The sequence below is a fragment of the Saimiri boliviensis genome, chromosome 8 (assembly GCF_048565385.1).
Source record: "Saimiri boliviensis isolate mSaiBol1 chromosome 8, mSaiBol1.pri, whole genome shotgun sequence".
Taxonomy (NCBI): domain Eukaryota; kingdom Metazoa; phylum Chordata; class Mammalia; order Primates; family Cebidae; genus Saimiri; species Saimiri boliviensis.
Window position 1 is genome coordinate 11,378,760 of NC_133456.1, and position 21,843 is coordinate 11,400,602.

At 55.5% G+C, this 21,843-nt stretch overlaps 2 protein-coding genes across 10 annotated transcripts; both read right to left on the reverse strand.

Annotated features, from left to right (window-relative positions):
• Nucleotides 1–22: 22 nt before the first annotated feature.
• On the reverse strand, nt 23–10,563 carry LSMEM2 (leucine rich single-pass membrane protein 2). 2 transcript variants are annotated; one of them, XM_010347130.3, is made up of 4 exons: nt 8,932–10,563; nt 1,583–1,696; nt 1,310–1,492; nt 23–1,105 (listed from the first exon to the last, which is right to left on the reverse strand). In XM_010347130.3, exons 1-4 carry the CDS (start codon nt 8,987–8,989, stop codon nt 969–971), a joined length of 492 nt encoding a protein of 163 aa, XP_010345432.1. In that variant the 5' UTR covers nt 8,990–10,563; the 3' UTR covers nt 23–968. The 2 variants fall into 2 exon arrangements, with proteins under 2 accessions (XP_010345432.1, XP_010345431.1); XM_010347129.3 differs by having other exon boundaries at nt 1,310–1,495.
• A 114-nt stretch (nt 10,564–10,677) lies between these two features.
• SEMA3B (semaphorin 3B) lies at nt 10,678–21,138 on the reverse strand. Of its 8 annotated transcripts, none has more exons than XM_039477097.2 (18): nt 20,040–21,138; nt 18,476–18,664; nt 17,574–17,731; nt 17,359–17,421; nt 16,846–16,965; nt 16,674–16,767; nt 16,056–16,175; nt 14,382–14,527; nt 14,181–14,292; nt 14,000–14,069; nt 13,773–13,914; nt 13,234–13,453; nt 12,884–12,975; nt 12,763–12,804; nt 12,355–12,512; nt 12,199–12,254; nt 11,970–12,109; nt 10,678–11,533 (listed from the first exon to the last, which is right to left on the reverse strand). In XM_039477097.2, exons 2-18 carry the CDS (start codon nt 18,582–18,584, stop codon nt 11,126–11,128), a joined length of 2,250 nt encoding a protein of 749 aa, XP_039333031.1. In that variant the 5' UTR covers nt 18,585–18,664; nt 20,040–21,138; the 3' UTR covers nt 10,678–11,125. The 8 variants fall into 8 exon arrangements, with proteins under 8 accessions (XP_039333031.1, XP_074259905.1, XP_074259904.1 ...); XM_074403804.1 differs by having other exon boundaries at nt 13,234–13,336; nt 13,773–13,917; nt 17,574–17,746; nt 20,040–20,238; XM_074403803.1 differs by having other exon boundaries at nt 17,574–17,746; nt 20,040–20,235.
• Between the last annotated feature and the right edge of the window lie 705 nt (nt 21,139–21,843).

A 21,843-nucleotide genomic window follows, 5' to 3' on the forward strand; every position in this document is an offset into this window, starting at 1 on the left:
ACCCCTGAGTATTTTTCTTTTCTCTCTCCCCATCTCTGTACCACCCCACACTTGGGCCCAACTGGGTCTTCCCCCATGTCACATTTGCCCTCCAAGGCTCCCCCAGGTGGCGCCTCTACCCCAACTTAGAGCTCCAACCTGTCTTTGAGAGCTGAGGCTGGACCCCCACTGGGAGGCCTGGCAGAGTTTGGTGACTGCCGTGGGGGCAGCTATTTCTGGACTTCAGAACCTGCCATCTGGAGGTAGACAGAGAGTGCTGACAGGCCACAGGAGGAGCCAGGAGGCTGGTATACCTTCCCCTGACCTTGGGTCACCCAGAACAAAGCTTTGGTACCAGAGGCTTGGCTAGGCCTGGCTTGAAGAGATCAGGAGAGGCAGGTAGCTGTGAAATCGGTATCAGGTTTTTTGTTTTTGTTTTTGTTTTTGTTTTTAAGATGGGGTTTCACCATGATGGCCAAGCTGGTTTTGAACTCCTCCCAAAGTGCTAGGATTACAGGCGTGAGCCACCACACCTGGTGGTATCAGGTTCTTTTTTTTTTTTTTTTTTTTTTGAGACGGAGTTTCGCTCTTGTTACCCAGGCTGGAGTGCAATGGCGCGATCTCGGCTCACCGCAACCTCCGCCTCCTGGGTTCAGGCAATTCTCCTGCCTCAGCCTCCTGAGTAGCTGGGATTACAGGCACGTGCCACCATGCCCAGCTAATTTTTTGTATTTTTAGTAGAGACGGGGTTTCACTATGTTGACCGGGATGGTCTTGATCTCTCGACCTCGTGATCCACCCGCCTCGGCCTCCCAAAGTGCTGGGATTACAGGCTTGAGCCACCGCGCCCGGCCGATATCAGGTTCTTATAAAAAATCTCACCAAGGAAATAATGTAGATGTGGCAGCCAGCAGTAAGGAAGGAGAGACCTGCCCATAGCCACTTTATTCCTCCCAACACACACCCCCAGGCCCCAGATCCAAGTGGCATCAGCTGGGTGCTGCTTGGGCCTCACTGGAGTTGAGCCTCCGAAGCTGGCTGAGGCTGGCCAAGCGGAGTTTGAGTAGTGTCTCCTCCTGCGTGTGCAGCGTGTGTGCCAGGATACGTAGGGATTCACTCTGCAGCACTATAAATGAGAAGTCGGGGTTCATCAGACCATGTGCCACCCTATGACCCCTGCACACCCAGCCCAGGACTGGGGGCACCCGTGAGCCTCCCATCCCATCCTTCATTGTTGTAGCATCTGCAGTCGCTCCTTCCAACTGCATAGAAGTGCCCCCCAGGCTCCACTGCCCTGCCCTCTTCCTACCAGCACCCTGTGCATCCATACCGCTCAGGTAGACAGCCAGGAGTGCGAGTGCCAGGCAGGTGAGCACCAGCAGTGTGATCAACAGCAGGAACCCTCGTCTGTACACAGGACTGCAGCCAGCCTGGGCACACAGCGACGGCGGCAAAACGTCCAGCAGCTCATCCCATGGCCGTGCCTCTTCAGTCAGATACGGGCGCAATGTGCCTGCTGGGTGGATGGGATAGCAGGAGGGTGGTGGGTGCACCTGCTTTCATCCCCACCCCCAGCATATTATCCACGCCTGTCCCGGCTCACCTCCGCTGTGCAGGTCGCTGATGGACTCCACACGGTGCAGGCGCACCTCCTGCACGTGGTTGGGGGCCAGTGCCCTGCTGCTCCTCTGGCTGGGCATCATTGGCGCCATGGAGTCTGCAGGGCCAGTGCAGGCTGATTTAGCCAGTAGTGGATCAACTCCCTTCTATCAGGTGGCTGGCTGATCCTTCAGGCAGCAGGGACTTCAGAGGATAGGGATAGTGGGGCATTTGGCTCCAAATCCCCTAAAACTGACTCTGGAATGACGCTTGATTTGGATCCAGGATGATCCCGGACCCTTAAAGGCTTATTCTGTACCCAGGAGCAGCAGATACATTTGTTTCCTTCCAAGCACCCCAGGGACTCGGACTTTCCTCTGCTTCCTCATTTCTAGTAGTTATCAGCCTTTTACACTAAACCCACAGAGAATGCAATTCAGTCCTGCCTCTTCTGTCACTTCTCCCTGCAGACCCAATACCTGGCAGCTTCTGGTCAAAAAGCCCTATTGTAGCCACTCTGGTGCCTTTCCCTCCTGGCCTTGGTTCTGCATTCTTTAACATAATCAGTGTGACTCTGCTATATATGTGTGAACTCTGCTGTTTTTATTGAACATTACCACTGGAGAGATGCTTGTTATACTGTTTCACATGCCTCTGAGGTCTCTTCACACATGCCTCTGAGGCTGCCTGAGTATCTAGGTTGGTTGTGGGTCCCTTTTTTTTGTTTTTTGTTTTTTGTTTTTTGTTTTGAGATGGAGTTTCACTCTTGTTCCCCAGGCTGGAGTGTAATGGCGTGATCTTGGCTCACTGCTGCAGTTACCCTTTGAAATTAACTCCCAGGACATCCACTGTTGAGTATGAAGGGTTTTTTTCCAATTTCCTGATAGTTATTCATTTCAGTTCCCAGAAGTGGAATTATTGCATCCAAGAGTAGGGATTTGTTTTGTTTTTGTTTTTGTTTTTTGAGACTCTATCTCAAAAAACAAAAACAAAAACAAAAAAGAGTCTCCCTGTGTTGCTCAGGCTGGAGTGCTATGGTAAGATCTTGCCTCCCTGCAACCTCCACCTCCTGGGTCCAAGCAATTCTCCTGCATCAGCCTCCCGAGTAGCTGGAATTACAGGTGTGTGCCACCACGCCCAGCTAGTTTTTATATTTTTAGTAGAGACAAGGATTCACCATGTTTGCCCAGCCTGGTCTTAAACTCCTGACCTCAAGTGATCCACCTGCATTGGCCTTCCAAAGTGCTAGCATTACAGGCATGAACCACTGCACCAGGCTGGTTTTTGTTTGTTTGTTTGTTTGTTTTTTTAAATGGAGACAGAGTCTTACTGTTGCCCAGGCTGGATTGCAATGGCGTGATGTCGGCTCACTGCAACCTCTGCCTCCCAGGTTCAAGCAATTCTTCTGCCTCAGCTTCCTGAGTAGCTGGGACTAGAGGCATATGCTACCATGCCTGGCTAATTTTTTATATTTTAGTAGAGATGGGGTTTCACCATGTTGCCCAGGCTGGACTCGAACTCCTGAGCTCAGGCAATTTGCCAGCCTTGGCCTCCCAAAGTACTAGGATTACAGGCATGAGCCACTGTGCCAGGCCAATTGTTAGTTTTTGAGACAGAGTCTTGCTCTGTTGCCCAGGCTGGAGTGCGGTGGTGCAATCCTGGCTCATTGCAACCTCTACCTCCTGGATTCAAGTGATTCTCCTGTCTGAGCCTCCCAAATAGCTCGTTATTACAGATGTGTGCCACCTCGCCCAGCTAATTTTTGTTATTTTCTTTTTTTTTCTTTGAGACGGAGTTTCACTCTTGTTACCCAGGCTGGAATGCAATGGGGTGTTCTCGGCTCACTGCAACCTCCGCCTCCTGGGTTCAGGCAATTCTCCTGCCTCAGCCTCCTAAGTAGCTGGGATTACAGGCACGCACCACCATGCCCAGCTAATGTTTTGTATTTTTAGTAGAGACGGGGTTTCACCATGTTGACCAGGATGGTCTCTTGATCGCGATCTCTTGACCTCGTGATCCACCCGCCTCGGCCTCCCAAAGTGCTTGGGATTACAGGCTTGAGCCACCGCACCCGGCTAATTTTTGTATTTTCAATACAATGTTTCCATGGTGAGTTTACAGGTGTGAGTCACCAGGCCAGGCCCAATTTTTTTTTAAAGCTGTTACCAAATTGTCCTCCAGAAGCACTGTCCACAGCCCCCAACAGAGTTTGCCACCATTAGGCATCCCCGAATAAAAAAATTATATTTATGTGCACACATATTTGCTATGAGAGATGAGAAATGGCCTTTCTTGATTGATTTTATTGGGTTTCTTAGCCAAGAGAGTGTGACTAATATGGGTGTGGCTTTTTTTTTTTTTTTTTTTTTTTGAGACAGAGTCTCACTCTGTGGTTCGATCTTAGCTCACTGCAACCTCCACCCAGCAATTTCATGCTTCAGCCTCCTGAGTAGATGGCACTACAGGCACCTGCCACCACACCCAGCTAATTTTTGTATTTTTAGTAGAACCAGGTTTTGCCATGTTGGCCAAGCTGGTCTAACTCCTGACCTCAGGTGATCCATCTGCCTCAGCCTCCCAAGGTTTTGAGATTACAGGTGTGAGCCACCACACCTGGCTAAAGGCTTTTCTTTTTTTTTTTGAGACAGTCATGCTCTGTTGCTCAGGCTGAAGTGCAATGACATGATCTTGGCTCACTGCAAGCTCTTGTCTCCTGGGTTTGAGCGATTCTCCTGCTTTAGCCTCCCGAGTAGCTGGGACTACAGGTGTGTGCTACCATGCCCGGCTAATTTTTTGTATTTTTAGTAGAGATGAGGTTTCACCGTGTTCTCCAGGATGGTCTCAATCTCCTGACCTCGTGATCCACCCACCTCGGCCTCCAAAAGAAAGTGCTGGGATTACAGGTGGGAGCCACTGTGCCCGGCTGCTTCTTTATTATTAATTTGAAGCCTCTGCCCATTTAGTTACTTGGGTATGTGAACTTTTCTTGTGATTTTTTAATTTTTAGACTTTTGAAGTTTTTTGTTCTTTTTTTTTCTTTTTGAGACAGAGTCTTACTCTGTCACCCAGACTGGAGTACAGTGGCATGATCTCAGCTCACTGTAACCTCCGCTTCCTGGGTTCAAGTGAATTTTCTGCCTCAGCCTCCCCAGTAGCTGGGATTACATGCATGTGCCTGGATAAATTTTGTTTTGTTGTTTTGAGACAGAGTTTTGCTTGCCCAAGCTGGAGTGCAATGGTGCAATTTCAGCTCACCGCAAACTCCGCCTCCCAGGTTCAAGTGATTCTTCTGCCTCAGCCTCCCGAGTAGCTGAGATTACAGGTATGCGCCACCACACCTGGCTAATTTTGTATTTTTAGTAGAGACGGGGTTTCTCCATGTTGGTCAGGCTGGTCTTGAACTCCCAACCTCAGGTGATCAGCTTGTCTTGGCCTCCCAAAGTACTGGGATTACAGGCATGAGCCACCATATCCGGATTGTATTTTTTTTTTTTTTTTTTTTTTTAAGAAGGGCTTTCAGCCGGGCACGGTGGCTCAAGCCTGTAATCCCAGCACTTTGGGAGGCCGAGGCGGGTGGATCACGAGGTCAAGAGATCGAGACCATCCTGGTCAACATGGTGAAACCCCGTCTCTACTAAAAATACAAAAAATTAGCTGGACATGGTGGCGCATGCCTGTAATCCCAGCTACTCAGGAGGCTGAGGCAGGAGAATTGCCTGAACCCAGGAGGCGGAGGTTGCGGTGAGCCGAGATCGCGCCATTGCACTCCAGCCTGGGTAACAAGAGCGAAACTCCGTCTCAAAAAAAAAAAAAAAGAAAAAAAAGGGCTTTCACCATGTTGGTCAGGCTGGTCTTGAACTCCCAGCCTCAGGTGATCCGCCTGCCTTGGCCTCCAAAGTGCTTGGATTACAGGCGTGAGCCACTACGCCCGGTCCCAGCTTGTATTTTTAGTAGAGCTGGGGTTTCACCATCTTGGCTACGCTGGTCTTGAACTCCTGACCTCAAGTAATCTCCCCACCTTGCGCTCTCAAAGTGCTGGGATAACAGGTGTGAGCCACCGTGTGTTAGGCCAATATTTAATTGTATTTTCTTCTGGTTGTTCTTTAACTTGATTTCTAAAAATCCTGGTCCAGATGCCAACAGCTCCAGAGACCCACCTAGAAGCTAACAGTGGGGAAGAGCGCTGGGGGGACACCTCCAGATAGGAGCAAGGGCAGCCTCTATGACTTGAAACTGCCTCTTGACATGCTCAAAAGCAAGTACAATAAAAACAAGCAATTGCTGCCAGTCACTATGTCTGGGTGGTGGGTTGAAGGTCATGTTAAATTCTCTCTTTGGGCCAGGCACCGTGGCTCATGCTTGTGATCCCAGCCCTTTGGGAGGCCAAGGCAGGAGGATCATTTGAGTCCAAGAGTTTGAGGCCAGACGGGACAACACAGGGAGACCCATCTCTACAAAAAACTTAGTTGGGTGTGGTGGCATGCTTCCCAGCTTCTCAGGATGCTGAGGTGGGAGGATTGCTTGAGCCCAGGAGGTCGAGCCTGCAGTGAGCTGTGATCGTGCCACTGCACTCTAGCCTGGGCAACAGAGTGAGACCCTATCTCCAAAAACAAACAAAAAACCAAAAATTCCCTCTTTGTACTTTGTTGTGCTTTTCTCACACTTTCTTTCTTTCTTTTTTTGAGACAGAGTTTTGCTCTTGTTACCCAGGCTGGAGTGCAATGACCCGATCTAGGCTCACTGCAACCTCCGCCTCCTGGGTTTAAGCAATTCTCCTGCCTCAGCCTCCCAAGTAGCTGGGATTACAGGTGCATGCCACTATGTTCAGCTAATTTTTGTATTTTTAGTAGAGATGGGGTTTCACCTTGTTGACCAGGATGGTCTCGATCTCTTGACCTCGTGATCCACCCACCTTGGCCTCCCAAAGTGCTGGGATTATAGGCATGAGCCACTGTGCCCAACCTTCTCACACTTTCTAAATTGAATGTGAATTGTTTGTTACAGGTAAAACACACAGTAAATGTTATTGTTAAGATCCCTAAAGAGGCCAGGCATGATAGCTCATGCCTCTTATCTCAGCACTTTGAAAGGCCAATGTGGGAGGATTCTTGAGGCCAGGAGTTCAAGACCAGGGAGACCCTTAACACACACACACACACACACACACACACACACACACACACACACAGAGAGAGAGAGAGAGAGAGAGAGAGAGAGAGAGAGAGAGAAAGAGAGAAACATTTCCCCCTACCAGGAGAGCCAGGACCCTCTCCTACAGTACGAAATGTCGAAAATGTTGGCTAGGCATAGTGGCTTACGCCTGTAATCCCAGCACTTTGGGAGGCCGAGGCAGGTGGATCACCTGAGGTCAGGGGTTCAAGACTAGCCCTGGCCAACACAGTGAAACCTCGTCTCTACTAAAACTACAAAAATTAACTGGGCGTTGTAGCACACTCCTATAATCCCAGCTACTTGGGAGGCTGATACGAGAATCACTTGAACCCGGGAGGTAGAGATTACAGTAAGCCTAAATCACACCACTGCACTCCAGCCTGGGCAACAGAGAAAAAAAAAAAAAGTATCTGGGCGCGGAGGTGCATGCCTGTGATACCAACTACTCAGGAGGGTGAGGCAGGAGAATCACTCGAACCTGGGAGGCAGAGGTTGTTGTGAGCCAAGTTTGCACCACTGCACCCCAGCCTAGGTGACAGAGTGAGACTCTGTCTCAAAAAAAAAAAAGAAAAAAAAAGGAAAATGTGGCTGGGCGCGGTGCCTCCTACCTATAATCCCAGCATTTTGGAAGGCTGAGAAGGGCAGATCACTTGAGGCCAGGAGTTCGAGACTAGCCTGCCAAAGTAGTGAAACCCTGTCTTTGCTAAAAATACAAAACTCGCCGGGCACGGTGGCTCAAGCCTGTAATCCTAGCACTTTGGGAGGCTGAGGCGGGTGGATCACGAGGTCAAGAGATCAAGACCATCCCGGTCAACATAGTGAAACCCCGTCTCTACTAAAAATACAAAAAATTAGCTGGGCATGGTGGCACATGCCTGTAATCCCAGCTACTCAGGAGGCTGAGGCAGGAGAATTGCCTGAACCCAGGAGGCGAGGTTGCGGTGAGCCGAGATCACGCCATGGCACTCCCCTGGGGTAATAAAAGCGAAACTCCATCTCAAAAAAAAAAAAACTCAGCCAGGTGTGGTGGTGTGCACCTGTAATCCCAGGTATTTGGGAGGCTGAGGGACGAGAATCACTTGACTCCAGGAGGCAGAGGTTGCAGTCAGCTAAGATGGCACCACTGCACTCCAGCCTGGGCAACAACAACCAAAAAAGTTGAAAATGTGATGAGAGGAGCTTACTAGCTGAGCCAAGCTGGGTCATGGGCTATAAGATGGAGCAGCCAGTCCTATGTGCTGGCCAGCAGTGGACCTGTAGCTTCCTTGATTCCTGCCGCCCTGGCCCCTCAGCATCGGTACTTCATTTTTTTTTTATTTTATTTTATTTTTTTTTTTGAGATGGAGTTTCGCTCTTGTTACCCAGGCTGGAGTGCAATGGCGCGATCTCGGCTCACCGCAACCTCCGCCTCCTGGGTTCAGGCAATTCTCCTGCCTCAGCCTCCTGAGTAGCTGGGATTACAGGCATGCGCCACCATGCCCAGCTAATTTTTGTATTTTTTTTTTTAGTAGAGACGGGGTTTCACCACGTTGACCAGGATGGTCTCGATCTCTTGACCTCGTGATCCACCCGCCTCGGCCTCCCAAAGTGCTGGGATTACAGGCTTGAGCCACCGCGCCCGGCCTATCGGTACTTCTTATAGGCAGAGAAGCAGTTAGACGAGTGGCCACCAAGCTCTTGACTAGCTAAGTCTCAGTCTGACCAGGCCAAGGGACCCCCAGCCCTAGCCAGTTGGGGATATTTAGACCTAAGTCAGGGGAGGCCAGAGGCCTATCTACTTCCTAGTCCCTGGGACAGGTGCCCAAATGCTTTCTGGAACTATTGCCCAATCCCAATCCCAGCTTCCTCCCTTAAGAGCTGAACTGGCTGGGCAGCTGTCCGGATGCCCACACCCACTTCAGCGTAGCCGGTAGCTGACCCACTCCTAACTGGGTAGCTTCCCCCATCCTCCTGATGTCCCCAGCAGGGGAAACTGAAGCAGGGCCTGAGGTGGCAAGGGGTTCCAGGCATGGCAGTCTTTTCCTCCCTGCACAGGGAGCAGGTTCCTTTACTGGAGCTGGGGCATGAAAATGGATAACTATTCAAGACAGTGAGGTCAGTGGGGCAGAAGGTGGGTCTCTCCATGGTCCACAAGGTCACAGGACTGAGTCCTTGCCCTCCCTCATGGTCACTCTCTCCTACCTTCTTGGGTCTCCTCGGGCATGGCAAGCAGTGGGCAGTCAGGGGCCGATGATGGCATCCAGTAGCAGGACTGGACAAAGACAGCAGTGGCTCCTTTGAGAGCCTGGGGAAGGCCTGGCTGCCTCCCAGACTTGGCCTAAAATAGGCCTGAGCTCAACCCAAAGGGCTATATTTAGAGGGGGCAGCCCTTAGCCATGGGAAGGGGTGGAGTGATCCACGTGGGCCTGCCTGAACTATCTACCTGGAGAGGGAGCCAGCCAGGAGCCTGCCTCCACTAGTCCAGGTGCCCAGGGACCTTCAAGGCAAACCACACCTCTTCCATACACCCAGAATGAGCCCCCAGGCTCAGCAAGGCCCCACGTGTCAGGCAAGACATACAAGGGACCCCTGTGCATCTCTACTCGGCCACCCCTCCACCCTGCAGACCCCTACCCATAGCCCAGTCATCTCTCCTCCCAGCAAACACGAGACAAGCAGCCTCCACCGCATGACTTGCTAGCACACAGTGCTATTGTGTGTGTCTTATATAGAGGGTGATGGACAACTGGAGCCTGATGCCATGAGGGCTCTAATAGCCTCACAAGTGGGCAGATACACACACAGCACCCATGCTGGCCAGTGGGTGGACCTAGGCTGGAGGCTGGTTCATCTGTTACTAAGCTTACAACCTTAGGTAAAGGATCTCCCCTCTCTGAACTCAGTTTGCTGTGTAAAGTGAGAATAACAATGGCTTCTCCCTGGCAGTGTACACTGAGAACCACATCTGGAGCATGTAGCGCAATGCACGGTTTTGGTCCTCCCCCGCTCCCATCTCCACAAGGGTAGACACGTTCGGTAAGGTCATGTAAGGATGCGCATCACCGCTTACCTCGAAGCAGGGAGGTGGTCCAGCTTCCAGCCTTCCCTGTGGTTGGATCCCTGTGGCCCTTCTTCCCAATGGGGGCAAAGCAAGAGTGTGGGCTCTACTTCCCACACACTCCAAACCTGTCACACACTGGCCTCACTGATGTTCCTCAAAGTCAGCAAGCTTGTTCCCACCTCAGGGCCTTGTCAGTGGCTGTTCCCTTCTGGAATGCTCTGCCCCCAGATAGTCTATGGCTGGCTCCTCCTTGTCATGGAGCTCAAATGTCACCCCTTCAGTGAGGCCTTCTGCTCACATGCTTCTCCACATCACCCAGTTTTTTTGTTTTTTTTTTTTTTTTTGTTTTTGTTTTTGTTTTTTTGAAACGGAATTTCGCTCTTGTTACCCAGGCCGGAGTGCAATGGCACGATCTCGGCTCACCGCAACCTCCGCCTCCTGGGTTCAGGCAATTCTCCTGCCTCAGCCTCCTAAGTAGCTGGGATTACAGGCACACGCCACCACGCCCAGCTAGTTTTTTGTATTTTTAGTAGAGACGGGGTTTCACCATGTTGACCAGGATGGTCTCGATCTCTCGACCTCGTGATCCACCCGCCTCGGCCTCCCAAAGTGCTGGGATTACAGGCTTGAGCCACCGCGCCCGGCCACCCAGTTTTATTTTCTTCCTAACACTCAGCCCTGAAGTTATACTATGCACATATATAATGTACGCTGCCTGTCAGTATTCCCAAAGGCCCTACAGAACCTGTTCAGTCACGTGGAACCACCTTTCACCCTCACCAGGCAACCTTGGACAAGAGACACTCAGGCCCTAACACGGCTACGAAGGTGCCTAAGACCACATAGCAAGGCCTAGGACTGGGGTTGTCTGCTGGGGCCATTCCAGCTTTGGCTGATAATGCTTTTATTGTTACTTTAGTACAGTCGGCCTGCCTCGCTCCACCTCCAACAGCCCAACCTGTTCACAGCTTTCTGCTCACTGCTCACTACCCAAAGAGGTGGGGTCTGTCCCCCAGGTTGGGCACTCCAGGCACCTCCTCGGCCCTGGTTGTTGCTCTGGAGCCCGGCTTCCTCGTCCCTTCCCCCCCCCCCCCCCCCCCCGGCTGAATCCTGCGCCTGGCCTGTGCCGCCCTTCCCAGAGCTACTACATTCAAGGGTTATCCTGTTAATAAATAAGCCCGCGCAGTTGCCCTTGGCCAGGGCCTGTCGGTGGGTGTCTATGTCGGCCGGGGACCCCCAACGTGCCCGGCCCAACCCGTCCGTCTTTTCAGGGTCTATCTGCCTCCTCTCCCGCCTGTCGTCTCCTGCTTGGTCCCTGGCGTGGGGACAGCCCGGTCACCAGTGAGTTGCGCTGCGCGGCCCCCGCTCAGCGCGTGGCTCAGGAGAGTGCGTCCGCCGGTTGCGGCCCTTATTCCTCCGCGACTCTGGGGGCAAGGAGTGCTGCGCAAGCTGCGGTCGGCACATGCGCAGGGAGTTCGCGCTGCCACCGCCGCCAGGCTCCACTAGCTGTAGAAAGTCCCGGTACCAGAGTTTGGGGCCCGGCGGAGCGGCGGGCGCAGCCTCCTCGGCCCGCGCCAGCCGTTCGGCCTGCGTAGCACTCAACACGTGCAGCGACAGGCGACGGAGCGGCTGCGAAAAGCCCTGCTCGACGGCGGCGCACAGGTACACGCCCGAGTCTCGGCGCCGGAGCCTGCGCAGCAGTAACCCCCGGGCGGTGCGCTCCGTTCGCTCATCTGCCAGCACCTGCGGGCGGGGGGTAGCGTGAGGCGGGGGCGTCGGGCCCCTAGCACCCGAAGGAAGAAGCCAAGAGTCATTGGGAGCCGAGGGGGAGCGGGAAAGGGGTGCCCGCGGGTGCATATTTGAAGGTTGAGTGTTTGGGAGCTGGTGGTCTTCCAGGGAGGATACAAACGAGGCGGGGTTTGCAGGAACGTGGGGCCTGGGTCAGGGACCTCAATAGGAGGGTCGAGGGCGAGTCTTCTCCCGGATCCAGGGGAGGCGGGTCAGAAGCCTGGTTGGACCTAATGGAGCCTCCGCAGCTTGTGGAGTGCAGGTGAGGGCCCAAACTGGGCGGGGAGGGGAGGGAGTCTGGTTGGGCGAGGCCTTGTTGAGCAGGGTGAGGCGTCTCCTGGATGCAGCGGGTGAGACAGGAGCCTGGTGGGGAGCGCGGAGCAAGACTCACCTGGGTGTGGGCTGTCACCCCTGAGCGCTGGAAAGTCCACTCGACGCGCGCCTGCAGCGAACGGGGCTCACACTCCAGAAAGGCGCTGCTGCCCTCCACGCCGAACACCTTGTGTTCCAGCAGTGCGGGACGAGAAAAGTCTTGGGGCGAAAACAACGTCAGATTTAGACAAAGCAGGGAAGGTGGGGTGTTTTCTGGGGCTGAGGGTAGGGGCAGCTGGGGGACTCACCACCTGAGCACAGCATGCTGGGGTTGCCATTCCTTACGTCTTGCCGCCGGAACCGCCTGAGAGGAACATTGGACCCTCCGTGAGCCCTTCTTTCAGCCCTGGGCAGCAAAAGACCCTTCGCATCCCTCCCGGCGGCCCAATCCCAACCCCGCCCACCTCTTGGTACTGAGCTGGAAGCGCGTGCACGCGATCCCGTCCCAGGCGCAGTAGGGGTCACGCGCCAGACAGCATTCGGCGCAGGCACGGCCGTGGGCATTGCAGCGGTGCAACGCGATCTGGGCCACCGCCTTCCGCGAGGCTACGTACAGCTGGTGCTAGGGGGCACAAGGGGCTCTGGGCTGACCGAGGGCGGCCCCACGCCTGCCTCCCATCGGTCAGGGATCCCTTCTCCCACTCGACAGATGGGAACACTGAGGTCTTACGCCTCAGGTCATACAGTCTAGCAAAGGCAGAGCCTGTACTCAAACCCAGGAGTGCAAACTACCAAGAGGGGCCAGAGGCTTGGGACGTGCCAGGCACAAGCTCAGTCCATTCCACCCCCACCCTCATCCTCTGGTCACTCACCCTCTTGGAGGAGATTTGCATGCTGGTGACAGCGCTCGAGTCCTGAGACGGAGGAGGGGCGACGGGGTCAGGGCTTAGTGGTTTGGGGGGGGATCCCAGGCGACTGGGGGCGAGGCCTCACCTCAAACACATGCAGCTCCTCCAGGAGCAGCCCTTCTGCGCTGGGCCTGCTGCCCTTGGGGACCGATATCACCTTCAGCACCGTGCCAGCGTCTGCAGGGATGAGAAAGCATAATGACCATTGGTGCTCCCGGACAGCTGGGACTCGGGTCTCCTCGCCTTTGAGGTGTCTACCCTGAGCATGTTTGGATTGTCAAGCGTGGACTGGAAAAGTGCAGGTTGGGCAGCATCCAGAAGGTGGAGACATAGCCCAGGAAAGGATGTGAAAACGGAACTGAACAGGGAGAGCTTCCACCAGCAGGCCACAGTGCCTGGATGGGAGCCTGGAGGTCTCTGTGGAGGGCCCCTGACCTGTGCCAATGAAGAGGACGTCATAGTGTCCGTCAGCGGCTGCAACCCGGTCCGCGGCAATTTGAGTGAAGGTGTAATTGGCTCCAACTTGTAGGAAAAGAGGCTGCCCCCCAATGGGCAGGACAGAGTTGTACATAAGGGGGTGGTTCCGCGCAAAATGGATGACATCGTCGGGGAAGTCCTTGGTGGAACTGAAGGTGCCAAAGGTCTTGCTGGGGCACTGAGGGTGGGGGGAAAGGAGGCACAGCAAGGATATAGATATGCGGGCTTCATGAGCAGCCCTCCATGCCAAGCTTCTGGGAACATGGAGGGGGATGGGGACAGACCCTGCCCTGGGAATTTGAGAGACTAGATGCAGCCTTGTCCTGGGAAGTCAGAGGTGGCAAAACAAGCCTTGTTTTATGATGAAAACCTTTTCTCACCCATAACTAAAAGAAGAAACCACATTCACCAAGAAGACCCCAGGCCAAATTCTCAAACCCTTGAGGCTTTGAAGGGGTTGTGAAGTGGGTTGTGGCAGAAGTCCCTGGCCTACGCACCATGCCTGGCCGCGGGTAGGGGACGCGACCCTGGTATGACACCCACTGGTGCATGGGCCCCTCCTTATGTGCAAAGGGTCCCAGGAAGGCCCGGCGCACGTCGTTCATGCTGTACACGCACACCGCAGAGCCCTGGAAGATGCTGCTGTAGGCGAAGAACAGGGTGGGGTGAGGGGCTGGGTGGAGCCCAGGCCTGCCCCGGGCGCTTTTTACCTCCCGCCCCTCACCTGGACGTGGAGAAGACGGCATAGAGCAGCGGGGTCCGATGGTCCCGCGAGGACAGCAGAAACACATCCTCTGCGGGGAAGGGGCCTAGCTGGGGCAGGGCGCACAGCCCTGCTGCGGCGGGGGCTCCCGGAGTCTGCGCGCTGCCCCCCTCCCTAACCCCATTCCCACTCCCGCACTCACGGAGCTGATCGAAGTGGGTGTCGCCCTCAACGCCGGGCACCGAGCACACCAGCCGCGCCTTCAGGAACGTCGTCCACTTGTTGACCAGACTGCGCTGGCCGCCTACGTCGTTCTGCCGGACGAACAGAGGGGATGAGGGCAAGACCAGAGCAGGCAAAGAAGCAGAGGCAGGGCCGCGGGGTGTGGCCAGGGCCTCCTCACCCGGCAGATCTGGCCAACGCGGGACACCAACAGGCGTCCCATTGCTGGCGCCGCCTCCACCGCCGTCTCACGAAAGAAGAAGTAGATTTTGTCGTCATCTGGGTTCTCGCTCTCCGGGATCCAAAATACCTTGACAAACTTGGGCTCTGACCGCGGCAGGAGGCGTGAGTCAGCGGGTCCTGGCCTCGCCCCCGATACAAGACCCACGCGCTGCTTCCCCTTCCTGGAGCGCGGGCACAGCGCCCGGGGTCACAATGTTTGACCACCCAACCTTTAGGACCACGCCTAGTTGGCGCTCTGCGCAAACCGAATCCTAAGGATCGGAGCCTATGAGGCAAGAAGCAGCCGCGAGGGGGAAGCAGAGACCGTGGCTACCTAGGCGCACAGGGGGAAAACCCAGCTGGCCTCCGATTTCGCCCCACACAGTGGCCCAGCACCATAGGCTGGGGTAGGAGGGAGATGGAGTAATCTGGTTTCACCTTCACTCATGAATTGTCCTCCCTAGCATAACCAGATGCTCCCCACTCCTGCTTCAAATCCTTCTGCTGGGTCCCATTGCCCTTTATTTAATTTTATTTAGTTAGTTTTTGGAGACGGAGTCTTGCTCTGTCGCCCAGGCTGGAGTGCAGTGACTCGGCTCACTGCAACCTTTGCCTCCCGGATTGAAGAGATCCTCCTGCCTCAGCCTTTCGAGTAGCTGGGATTACAGGTGCACACCACCACGCTCAGCTAATTTTTGTATTTCTTGTAGAGACGGGGTTTCACCATGTTGGCCAGGCTGGTCTCTAACTCCAGACCTCAGGTGATCCGCCTGCCTCAGCCTCCCAAAGTACTGGGATTACAGGTTTGAGCCACTGCACTCACCAGCCCATAGCCCTTATTTAATTTTTATTTTATTTAGAGAGAGGGTCTGCTCTGTCCTGCAGTGGCAGCATCATGGCTCACTGCAGCCACCAACTCCTGGACTCAAGTGATCCTTCCTTCTCAGCCTCCTGACTAGCCAGGACTACAGGTGTGTGCATGCCAGTGCCCTCGGCTAATTTTTTTTTTTTTTTTTTTTTTTTTTTGTAGAGACAGTATCTTGCTTTGTAGCCCAGGCTGGTATGAAACTCCTGGCTTCAAGCAATCTGCCTGCCTCAGCTTCCCAAAGTGCTGGGATTACAGGTGGAAGCCACTGTGCCCAGCCCCCATGGCTCTTAGAATAAGTGGCTCTGGCCCCTAACAGTCCAGGCCCCACTATCACTGCTAGCAGGTCTGTTCCTTTCTTGTTACTGCATCCAGGCCTTTGCACTAGTTGCTCCCTCTGCCTGGAATGCTTGTCCCTGCATTTTGCTGGCTGGCTCTCTTGTGCTTTGGGAATTAGCTCATACTCCCCAGCACAGCAGCTTCCTTTACCCAACCCCCTCCACCCACCCAGTCTCCTTTTCCCTTCCTCTCTTGTCTTTCTCTGGCCTCATGGCCATTGGACTTGATCTTATCACATATGTGATCTGTGAACTCAAATAGGGGTCAAAGAGGTCACACTTGTCTGTCTCTGTGACGCCAGTGCCCGATTAAGGTGGGTATTTGGTAAGACCTGGCCGCTCCCACTGCTCACTTACTTTATGGGCCTTGCTTGGCACCTGCCCTGTGGGATGGTGATGGCCCCCTCCCACAGCCCCACCAGCCTCTCACCATTGAGCCAGCGGGAGTCATGTGGCTCTGTTCGGAGACTTGGACGTTGGCCCAGGCTTCGAAAGATGGTAAAATCTCGGCCCATGAGGTCTGCTGCCACCCCTGAGTATAGCTCCTCCCCTGCAGACAGGGTAAGGGCTGCTTAGCCAAGCAGAGGACTCGGGGCAGGAAGGCCTGGGGAGCTCTGGGAGCTCTTAGGGAGTCACTGAGGCTATGGGAGATCCCTGGAGCTCTTGGAGGTCTTGGAACTTTGTGAGGTTCTGGAGTTTCCTTTTTTTTTTCTTTTTTGGAGACAGAGTCTCGCTCTGTCGCCCAGGCTAGAGTGCAGTGACATGATCTCGGCCCGCTGCAACCTCCACCTCCCGTTCAAACAATTCTCCTGCCTCGGCCTCCTGAGTAGCTGGGACTATAGGTTCACACCACCACGTCTGGCTAATGTTTTTGTATTTTTAGTAGAGATGAGGTTTCACTGTTAGCCAGGATGGTCTCAATCTCCTGACCTCATGATCCACCCACCTCACCCTCCCAAAGTGCTGGGATTATAGGCGTGAGCCACCGTGCCCGGCCAGTTCTGGAGTTTCTAAGGGGTTCTGTTGGGGCCCTAGCCCTTGGACTCACCCACCAGCACGGAGGCAGCCCGATGCCTGGGGTCATAAGGACTCTTCCCCTTGCCATCCTCTATCCTTCCCGGTTCTAGCCGGAGCACTGGCTCCTGGGAGGTGGGGGAAGTTGTTACTACCAGGCCCTTCTTACCCTCCTGACCTCCCTCCCTGTCTAGATCTGGCCTTACCTCCAGCCGGTGGCCCACTTCCACAAAGGCACAAGTTGGGTGGAAGGCTCCCGTGCCACAGGCCAGCAGGTGGGTGTGGTTGTAGGCATGCAGCAACTTCACGAAGTTCATGCACTCAGTCTAGTAGGGTGGGAGGCATGAGGTTTCCCCCAGGGACGTGGCCGTAAGAGGTCCCAGCTCATCAGTGGCATCCTCATCCCTCCTCTCTTCTGCATTGGCCCAGGCAAGTGCTAACATGGACTATAGGGACCTGGGGGCCCTTGCTGACCAGCCCAACCTGACTGGGGTGGGTGTCTGGGGAAGCACATGCCTGCAAAGTCTCCCATGACTCAGAGGCTCCCCAAGAAGAATTACATGAGCCCCCACCCTGACTCACCACCCCCAGACCTCAGCCACCTCAACCTCCCTGCCTTCATCCCAGCCAGAACAGGCAGGCCTCTGTTTTAGCCCTGCCCTGTCTCTGGGGTGAGGGGCTGACCCTCCCCACTCCCTGCCCGGGCAGCCGACACTCACACCAATGTCCTTCCCTGCCCAGTTGCACTCCTCTCGCCATTCCACAGGGGCGGGCCAGGCCAGCTATGGGGAAGTGGGGAGAGACGGGACACACGTCAGGGACTTGGGATTTCTCCATCTCAGGGGACCCATTCCCCTGAGTCTCTCCAGACAGGCTGGAGTGGGGTCTTAGGGCTCCTTCCCTGGGCAGTGCTGGGGTTGGGGGTCCCTGGCACCTTCTTGGCCTGCTTGCTGATGTTGTCCAGGCTGAGAGAGGCCACATGGTTCTCAGCACCCACAAACAGACGTCCACGCTCCTCATCCACCAGCAAGGCCTCATAGCAGCAAGTCCGCTCCAGGCTGAAAGTCTGGAGACCATGCCAGGCCTGGAGCTCTGCAGGGTGGGACACTGCTGAAGACTCACCAGCCATGCTGGAGGCCTCCCCCACGTCCTGCCTAGTGGTCGCTTTGTGGGCCAAGGTTGTCCTTAGGGCCTGGTGTGTACACATGTGAGTTTCCATGTATGTCAGTTTACACACGCAAAGCCAAGCCCACCCAGGTGCATGTACAGAGCAGCCAGGGTGGGCAGTAACCCCCCAGGAAGAGGAAAGCAGGTTGAACTTGGGCATGCTCAGATGGGTGGTATCTCCAGGTGGGCACACTAGGGGGCCAGGCTCATGGGCACCAGAGTCCTGGGGGAGACTGGCATGCAGGGATGGCCAGAACCCCAACTCCCGAAAGTCAGGCTGAGTTTACCACCAGCCTGAACTCAGCAGAACTGCCTATTCACTGCCACTGCCCAGGGGCCCACCCTCCAGTACTGGGGGCTCTGACTTCCCTGTTGCTCAGCTAAAGGAGTATGGCCTGGTTGGGGGTACTAAATGGAACAGAGACAAGGTCTGTTGCTATGGGGACAGGCGGGGTCTTCCTGAGAAGGCACGAGGAGAATGTGGGCAGAGGCTGGGGGCTGAGGCCCGGACAGGGTTAACTGGAGGTAGCCTGAGAGTGCCCACTAATCCCACCAGAGTCGGGTGACAGGCATGCACATGGGGCGACAGCCAACACAGCCCCCTGGCCACACTGGGACCCTTTCCTGCCCACCTCAAGCTGGGCCCTCCCACTTGCCAGGTGCACCTACCTTGGAAGGAGAGCCGAAGGCGTGGGGGGCTGGGGGCAGCACTCCCCAGCCCCACTGCCCAGAGCAGGGCCAGGCCTGGGATCATGGTGGCGGCCCTGGCCCGCCCCATCCCAGAAGCTCAGGGAGCTCAGGGTTCAGCGCGTGTGTGTGTGGAGGAGCCTTGAGCTGCCCTGGACTCTGCCCCAGGATCTGGAAGAGAAGTAGTTGGCAGAGAGGGCGGGAGGCTAGGGGGGAGTCCCCAGGGATCAGATTACAGCCCCTAGGGGAAAGAGGCTGGGGGGTCGCATTCCATTTCCGAACCCTCCCCTCCAAGGGTGCCCCGACTGGCCACAATAACAGACACACCCACGCCACCAGGCACACCCTCAGGGTCACCCTGCACTGGCAGTCCCGCCTCACCACGTCACCCTCCCCAGAAACCTCCCCTCTTGCATACACACTTACAGACATTAATTCACAATGTGCACCCACTTCATGCCAGCCTCGGCCTGAGAGGAGTAATACTGAGAGACATAGACAAGGTCCCCGTGTGAGTGGTGACGGAGCGCCAACAAGGAATCGGATGGGCGCAGAGGGTGCCAAGTGCAATGAGCAAAACAAGCCAGTCAAGAGAGCAGGAGTGGCAGGAGGGGGTCAGGCTCCGGAGGTGGCGGTGCCCCCACAGTCCCACAGGGAAACAGAGGCGCTTTTGGGGCTGGAGCTAAGGGTGTGGGTGCCTGTGAATGTGAATGTGTTTCTGAGTGTCCCCTTGTGGTGTGCGCATATGTAGTGTGTGCACATGTGTACATGTCTGTGCAAATGTATAGTGTGTGTCATATTGCACATGTGTGAATATAAGTGTGCACACGCATGTGGCATTGTGCAATCTATGCGGTGCGTGTGTGCAATATGTGCATTTTTGCACACAGATGTGTTGCACATTTGTGCATGTGCAAGTGACCATGCAAGTGAGCAAATCCAACTGCAGCATCAATCACTCCAATTCTATAACACCTATTCCTTAGAGGGAGAAGTGCTACTCAGGAGACCCGAGACCAAGGCAGAAGCCTCAGCCTCTGACTTGGGGACTGGTCCCAATCTAGCTGAAGCAGCCTCTGCATTTTAGCGTGAGGGCTCTCTCTCCACACCCCTGAGGAATTGGGGAGGGGCAAGGTGAGGCAGCCTGTCACTCGCACCCCAGCCTCCTGGCCTTGCTGAACTGGCCTTCCCTCTCAACACCTCCATGGCCTCTCTGAGACTCTCCCTCCACTTCTCTCGGCCCTCAAGGTTTCCCCATCTTTGAGCCCCTTCACGCTAGGAAAGAGACACCTCCCCCTGGCCCTTAGCTGGGGCCAAGACCTGACTGCTATGCCCACCCTCCTTCCCTGGAGCCAGCTGGGCAGGTGCTGGACATAGGAGCCCGGGGAGTGGGGCAAACCTCAAGGTGGGATTAAGCAAGGGGAGCAGCTGCTGGGGCAGGCTCCAGCCCCTCCACCCACGCTCCTGCCCGGCTCCCCAGCTCCTGGCCCCCTCCCAGGCCAGGACCCCCACTTCCCTCCTTCCACCTCCACCCCCCGACACTTGCCGCTGCCTCTTCTCAGGCTCTAGAGGTCTTCCAGGCCAACGCCAGGTGCCTTTCCACACTCCACTGAGGACTGCTGCAGCAGCACCTCTCCACTCTGGCCCCTTCCTGCCCTAGGGCCGCAGGGGACCCTCTAACGGCTCCTTTAAGGAGCAGCCCCCGCCCCCACCAGGCCAGCCACCGCCCCATGCGCCGTGCCGTAAAGTTTAGAGGGCGGATCGGGTGACCGGGCAGGCAGCCGGGACCGGCTGGAGACGGCGGCCAGGCGGGAGTGGAATGGGTGAATGGGCACAACGGAGGGGATAGTAGGGAAGACCCCTCTCCTGTTGGGCCTCAAGGCAGAAGGGTGCCATAGGCAGGGGTCCCAAGAAGCCAGGTGGCCAGCCAAGAAAAGGGAGGAAGAAGGCCCCAGCTCCTGGGGCTCTGCAGGCAAAGGAAATCACAGGGTGGGGGCACCTCTCAAGACTCCAGTATCTCACCCGTCCCTCCACAGCTGGGGAGCTATGGGGAGAGATCATGGAGAGCTCAGCTGCCACCTTAGTTCTCAGGGACCAGCTGGGGTGGGCGGGCAGCCGGAACTCAGGGGAGGGGCTCTGAACTGGAGGTCTGATGGGCCCTCAGGACTCAGCCCTGTCCTTCCTCACCACTTGGCCACTTAGTATTTCAGCAGCCTGGCCAGCAGTGGCTTCTTCCATGACAGCCAGGTGGGGGAGGGAAAGGAGGACAGGTAAGGGGCAGATGCAGGAGGAGCAGCAAATCTCACTTCTGCACCACAGGGCGGGGCCAGTCCGAGGCCCCCATCCTGGACAGGTGGCTCTGCATCTCTGCTGAGAGGTTGGGGGGCGGACTATGTGACCTCCCTTCCTCTGGCTTCTCTTCCTAGGTTGGAGGTGGGAGGAACAACCCCTGCCAAACCCAGAGCTAAACCTGAGGGAGTTTTACAGATAGGATGGGGCTCCGGCACCTCGGAGCCTCAGCTGGGAATGACCTGGGCTCTTGTCCTGAAGCTGAGTCTGGTGAACGTGCCCCATTTGTAGGATGAGGGGTACTTCTCTGGAGAGACTGAATGTTGACAGTGGCATAGTGGACCCCTCAGGTTGACCTGAGTGAATATACCAGGGCTTAAGAATAGGCTTTGATCCTTCAATCCCCACAAAAGGCATTCTCCTACCATTTCCCAAGACTGATGGGACAGTGTGGGCACTCTAAGTGAGCAGTTCTGTTGCCCAGCCCTGGATACTTCCAGCCAAGCAGGGACAGAGGTTGGGGGCACATCAATAAGTCCCCTGGAAGTAGAAGTGGGGCCATCCCCCTCCTCCCTGAGCCTGAGGACCTAGTGTTCCCAGCCTGGCCTGTCCAGCTGGCAGGTGAATAACAGGGACCAGTGGGAGCAGCAGGGCCCTTCAGCAGGGCAAGTGGAAGGACAGATCCATGCCTGGGTTCATGGGTTTCCTGGATGCGGCCTTTTCCTACCGGGACTAGCTGCCTCTGGCCTTGGACCTGGGCAGGCTCTCCTGGCCCCATGCAAGCAAACAACATTCTTGGGCTGTTTACAGCTTCCCACCCAAGCAGCCAGGTTCAGCAAGTGCCTTGGAGGCCCCCATCTACTCCCACTGTGCTCCCGTCGGCCCTCACTGCCTTCAGTTCTCCAGGCCCAGGGGCCTGGTCCCTGTTTCATCACGTCTGCACCCTCCTCCACCAGCCCTGCATTCGCTCTGAGAAATGGGATCAGGACCGCCCCCCCCCCCATTATCTTTCCAATAACCTGGATTCAACCCCAGCCAAAAGGACTGGGCTGTGTCTGTTC

What these genes read in the sequence shown, in the direction of transcription:
- SEMA3B (XM_074403799.1), bottom strand. Translation starts at nt 18,584, where the DNA reads ATGGGGCGGGCCAGGGCCGCCACCATGATCCCAGGCCTGGCCCTGCTC. An exon ending in AAGTGGGCCACCGGCTGGAG is followed by an intron (nt 16,768 to 16,845) that starts GTAAGGCCAGAT and finishes CCCACCTCCCAG; the next exon opens with GAGCCAGTGCTCCGGCTAGA. An exon ending in GGGTGACAGCCCACACCCAG is followed by an intron (nt 11,534 to 11,969) that starts GTGAGTCTTGCT and finishes CCCCGCCCGCAG; the next exon opens with GTGCTGGCAGATGAGCGAAC.
- LSMEM2 (XM_010347129.3), bottom strand. Translation starts at nt 8,989, where the DNA reads ATGCCATCATCGGCCCCTGACTGCCCACTGCTTGCCATGCCCGAGGAG. An exon ending in GCCCGAGGAGACCCAAGAAG is followed by an intron (nt 1,697 to 8,931) that starts GTAGGAGAGAGT and finishes CTGGCCCTGCAG; the next exon opens with ACTCCATGGCGCCAATGATG. An exon ending in CCTGGCTGTCTACCTGAGCG is followed by an intron (nt 1,106 to 1,309) that starts GTATGGATGCAC and finishes TCTCATTTATAG; the next exon opens with TGCTGCAGAGTGAATCCCTA.